At 36.8% G+C, this 5,800-nt stretch overlaps 1 protein-coding gene across 1 annotated transcript; it reads left to right on the top strand.

Annotated features, from left to right (window-relative positions):
• Window positions 1-3,178: 3,178 nt before the first annotated feature.
• Window positions 3,179-4,117, top strand: LOC102837745 (olfactory receptor 52H1-like). The gene has a single exon (XM_006870327.1). The coding sequence runs from the start codon at window positions 3,179-3,181 to the stop codon at window positions 4,115-4,117; it is 939 nt and encodes a 312-aa protein (XP_006870389.1).
• Window positions 4,118-5,800: the final 1,683 nt, after the last annotated feature.

Below are 5,800 nucleotides of genomic sequence, written 5' to 3'. Positions count from 1 at the left end.
TTCTTTACCTTATCCCCAGTAGGTGGGAATCTGCTCTGATTCACTTCTTGCTTCAAGCCACACTGGTAGACCCCTAATAATGGAGATACTTGCTGACTCACTCTTAAACCTGCCTCTCACTTACTCATCTTAAGGGAAAGGTCTTCCAAAATATAGAGCACTTCTCCTGAAATCAGACAGCATCTTCTGGGTCTGTTGCTCTCTGTGAGTCAGAGAAATGTTGCATCCTTGTCCCTTTTTATTTTCTGGTAGATTCATTCTATTTCCATACCAGCAAGCATACATTCAAATCTGAACCATATTTCATTTTTTTGTGTAACCAAACTTCACACACAACAAATAACTGGAACTTGTTCTTTCTTTTACCTTCCACTTGCATGTTTTTCCCTTCATTAAAATTTTTAATTTATTTTGTTGTTGTTAAGAATATACACAGCAAAACATACACTAATTCAACAATTTGTAAATGTACAGTTCAGGGACATTGATTACGTTCTATAATTGTGCCACGGTTCTCATCTTCTTTTTCTGAATAGTTTCGTCCCCTTTAACCTAAATTCACTGCTCCCAAGGTTTCCTACCCAATCTTTCAAGTTTCATCCTATTTGTTGTTGTTATTAAGTGCCATCGAGTCAGATCCTACTCACAGAGACCTTATGAACAACATAACGAAACACTGTCTGCTCCTGCACCATCCTCACCGTGGTTGCTATGCTCATGACTCTTGCTGCGGCCACTACGTCAATACATATTGCTGGAGCTCTTCCTCTTTTTTGCTGACCCTCCGCTTTACCAAACATGATGTCCTTCTTCAGTGGTTGGTCCCTCCTGACAATATGTCCTAAGTATGAGAGATTAACTTTATCTATCCTGACTTCTAAGGAGCTTTCTAACTGTACTTCTTCCAACGTAGATTTGTTTGTTCTATTGGCAGTCCATGGTACTTTTGATATTCTCCTCCAACACCATAAGTTAAATGCATCAGTTTTTCTATGGTCTTTTTAATTAATTGTACAGCTTTCACATGCGTATGAGGCTACTGAAAATACCATGGCTTTGGTCAGTTGTACCTTAGTCTTTAAACTGATTCTTGTTCTTGAACACCTTAAATAGGTCTTGTGCAACATATTTGCCTAGTGCAATACATATGTCATTTGAATTTAACAAAGTTTTGCTTGCATTCGATTTTAATGATATTTTTAGATGATTTCCACATTCCGTTGCATCACCTCTCTTTGGAATAGGCACAAATATGATTCTCTTCCAATTGTTGGTCAGGTACCTGTCTTCCAAATTTCTTGTCATATATAAGTGAGTGCCTCCAGTGTCACAACAGTGTGTTGAAGGATTTTAATTTGTTTTCCATCAAATGCTGGAGACTTGTTCTTTGTCAATGCCTTCAGTGCACCTTGGACTTCTTCCTTCAGTGTTATTGGCTCTTGATCATATGCTACCTCTTAAAATGTCTGAACATTGACCATTTCTTTTTGGTACACTGATTCAGTATATTCCTTTCATCTTCTTTTGATGCTTCCTGCATCATTCAATATTTTGTTCATAGAATCCTTCACTATTTCAAGGTGAGCCTTGAATTTTTTCTTGAGTTCCCTTAGTTTTAGAAATGTTGAGCATGTTCTATCCTTTTGATTTTCTAACTCCATATCTTTGCACATTACCGTATTTGACTTTGTCTTCTTGAGTTGCCCTATGAAATTTTCTCTTCAGCTCTTTTACTTCCTCATTTCCTCTATTTGCTTTAGCATTTCTATGTTGTTGTTGTTGTTATGTGCCGTGGAGTCGGTTTCGACTCATAGCGACCCTGTACAGAGTTTCCGAGGCTGTAAATCTTTATGGGAGCAGAACACCTCATCTTTCTCCCACGGAGCAGCTGGTAGTTTCAAACTGGTGACCTTAAGGGTCACAGCCCATGCTGAAGAGTAATTTTCAGAGTCTCTTCTGACATCCATTTTGACCTTTTTCTTCTTTTCATGTCTTCTTAATGACCTTTGGCTTTCTTCTGGTATGATGTTCTTGATGTTGTCCCACAACTCATTTTGTCTTTAGTCATTAGTGTCTAATTAATTAAATCTGTTCTTCAGATGATCTCTAAATTCAGCTGAGATATGTTCAAGGTCATATTTTGGCTCTTGTGGACTTGTAATTTTCTTCAGCTTCAACCTGAATTTGCATATACGCAATTTATGGTCTGTTCTACAGTCTGCCTAACCTTGTTTTGACTGATGATATGGAGGTTTTGCAAGGTCTCTTTCCACAGATGTAATCAATTTGATTTCTGTGTATTCCATCTGGTGACATCCATGTGTATAGTCATATTTTATGGAGTTTTAAAAAAGGTATTTGGAATGAACAAGTCACTGATCTTGCAAAATACTGACTCATAGAAACCCTGTATAGGGTTTCTAAGGAGCAGCTGGTTTGAAACTGCCAACCTTGCAGTTCAAAATTGACCTTGCTGTCCAGTGCTTTATCCTAGAGTGTCACATCAGGACTCCATAGATCCTGTATAGATTGCTCTTAAAAGAGCTCAAGGCAGATATATTTTATCTTTTCTTCCAATTTTATCCAATGTCTTCAGTTTATTGTATCGAACTAATTGTTTGAAACATAGTTTTTGCCACTTAATATTTTAAATAGTTTTTATCATTGTAGTCCTCTTTCTTTCTCTCTTCCTTCTCATTTTCTCTTTATGTTTTTCCTTTTGAACTAGGACCTATCCTATATAACATACGTTAAGAAAGGGATATAATTATTTAGGATTCATAAAATGTAATTGTTGACCTTTGTCTATTGTGACCTTCCAATATAACCATTCCATACAATCTATCGGTAAATATATTATATACGTAATATATATGTAGTGTATATTATGTATATAATATACATATTAATTATAATATATAATATATAATTAATATATATTAATAAAGACGTAGTATATACGTAAATATGGCATGAGATCCATAGAAAAGAGAAGGACCAATGGCTGATCAATTATATAGGTGCCAGGATATGCAGTCTTTTTAAAGAACACTGGATATTGCAGTTGGAATTCCCAACCACTTTCAGCACCAGATGGAACTGTTAGCTTTAATAGCCATATTGACAGTTGTTTTTTTCTCAGGAATCATGACCCAGTGGATCTCAGACTGAAGAGGACATGTACAACTTGAGCTGCTACAACCCTAGTTCCTTTATCCTTGTTGGCATACCTGGCCTCGAGAAGATTCACATTTGGATTGGGATTGCCTTTTGTGTCATCTATGTTGTGGCTATCATGGGGAACTGCATCCTCCTTTACCTCATTGTGGTTGAACACAGCCTTCATGAGCCTATGTTTTTTTTCCTCTCTATGCTGGCCACTACAGACCTCATCTTGTCCACTGCCACAGTGCCCAAACTTCTCAATAACTTCTGGCTTGGAGACCAGGAAATAACCTTCTCTGGTTGTCTCACCCAGATGTTCTTTCTCCACTTCAGCTTTATAATGGACTCTGCCATACTGTTGGCTATGGCATTTGATCGCTATGTGGCTATCTGCTTCCCCTTGAGATATAGCACCTTCTTGACACCTCGGGTGATCATCAAACTTGTGGTGGGCATTGTTGTGAGGAGTTTTTCTGTCATCCTTCCAGCTGTTTTTCTGCTAAAACGGTTGCCCTACTGTAGGACAAGGGTCATCCCACACACATACTGTGAACATATAGGGGTTGCTCGACTTTCCTCTGCTGATATTTCCATCAACATTTGGTATGGGTTTTCTGTACTAGTCATGATTGTCCTCTCAGATGTGATCTTTATTGCTATTTCCTACGCCTTCATCCTTCGTGCTGTTTTTCAGCTCTCATCCCAAGGTGCCCGTCAAAAGGCCCTTAGTACCTGTGGATCCCATGTCTGTGTTATCCTTATGTTTTATACCCCTGCCTTTTTCTCCATCCTTGCTCATCGCTTTGGACACAGTGTTCCTAGACATGTGCTCATCCTGTTTGCCAACCTCTATGTGGCTATCCCTCCTGCTCTAAATCCTATTGTTTATGGAGTGAAAACCAAGCAGATCCAAGAGAAATTTATTCTCCTCTTCTCTTTGAAGAAAATGTAATGTATGTGAAGGACCAGCAAAGCAGAAGTTTATATAAAATTAACTTGGCAACATTTTACATAATTCAGGAAGACAAAATAAAGCTGCAACTCTTGATAATTTGAAGTTTCCTACTCATGTGCAAAGGAAATGGAGAAGGGATGGGAAGAATGAAATGATTCTATATTTCATGCTGCCAATAAAAATGTTATGTTTGTGCTTTATGTACTTATTGATCTATATTGTGAGCTCCTTTAAGGAAGAAACAGATTTATACATCTTCTTATACACAGCCCTCTGAAAATACCTGGCTTTTGACAAGACTCCTAGTATGAGAATCATGCATTTTAAAACTATATTAGAAAGCCCTCCTTCCATACAGTTTTCTTTTCTTCATTCTCTTTCCAGCTTACATTTTACAATCCATTGTCATAATCCATTGTTTTGCTATAACAAAAACAATACTAATAGATGACTTTAGCAAAGAGAAATTGATTTTCTCTCAGTTTAAGAAGGTTCTTGTCTCTCCGTTCCTTGGGGACCATCTTGTGGTTCTACATCCCCCCATCTCTGTGTGCTTGCTTTGTTGATTGCTTAATCTGTGGGGTTTTTTGTTTTTGTTTTGTCTTAAAAGAAAATGACTTAAAAGGCATTGACACACCTTTCACTAAAACTGTCTTATTAACAAAATAAAGAAAACCTGTTTTCTAATGGGTTAGAGTATAGGACTTTTAATACATATTTTTGCAGAGGCACAATTCATTCGATAACATCCATTATTTCAGCCATTACTCTGCTTACACCCTAAACTTACCTGTCTCTCCACTTTACTCACCTGGAAAAATATCTCAAGATTTGTGATGAAGTTAGCTGTATATTTTGAAGAAGTTGGAGAAAGTGACTTCACAGGGCAGACTGATACCACCTAATGGATTAAGACATTGTTCCTGCCATAAATTCCTAGTTTCAGCTTCTCAAATGCTCCAAATTTCTCCTTCTTGCTTCTTCATGTGATGCTCTTTATACTTCTTTGCTTGGTAAACTGCTGTTTACAGGCAGTTTTCAATGAAAAGCTCTTCCTCAAATATTCTATCTTTTTTCCTGCATGCTAGATTAACTATTTTTTTCTATGCATTCCTCTTGCACAATGTGCTTTTATTTCTTTCATGTATAACTTTAGTAAAGTGGTTTCTTGCTTAATTAGCTTTTTAATGTCCATCCTATCATCTGGCCATTGAAAATTAGGACAGTGTCTGCCTTGTTTATTATTCTATGTGCAACTCATGTAAAATTCCTAGCACACTCAATAAAGATTTTCAGAATAAATAATTGCAACAAATGAGTTTCAATTACTGAATGAAATTCCTCTTTTACCTATTAGGAATCTGCCTGGAATTATAATGCAATGTGATGTAGAGGGGAATTTTGGAAAGTTATGTACAAAATTGTATGTTCTCCATAGTAGGGCTTACAGTTTTTATGTCCACTTATTTCTCAAGGATCTTTGAAATAAAAATTTCCAATATATTTCTACCATTTCACAAATGTGGAAACTGGATTCCAGAGGAGGGAAATATATTATGAGAGCATAAAAGAAGAAGGGGAACAAGGATTATATTCACTATTTTGACCATGAAAATATCCTAAATATCCTGAAACTAGACTTCCTTATTAGAGTGATGGGGGATTATGTGAAGGCAATTT

The sequence above is a fragment of the Chrysochloris asiatica genome, unplaced genomic scaffold, assembly GCF_000296735.1.
Source record: "Chrysochloris asiatica unplaced genomic scaffold, ChrAsi1.0 scaffold00140, whole genome shotgun sequence".
Lineage (NCBI taxonomy): Eukaryota > Metazoa > Chordata > Mammalia > Afrosoricida > Chrysochloridae > Chrysochloris > Chrysochloris asiatica.
Note: the sequence above shows the minus strand (reverse complement) of the source record. Positions and strands in the feature narration are given on the sequence as shown.

Excerpts from the sequence above, each read along its gene's own strand:
- LOC102837745 (XM_006870327.1), top strand. The coding sequence starts at position 3,179 with ATGTACAACTTGAGCTGCTACAACCCTAGTTCCTTTATCCTTGTTGGC.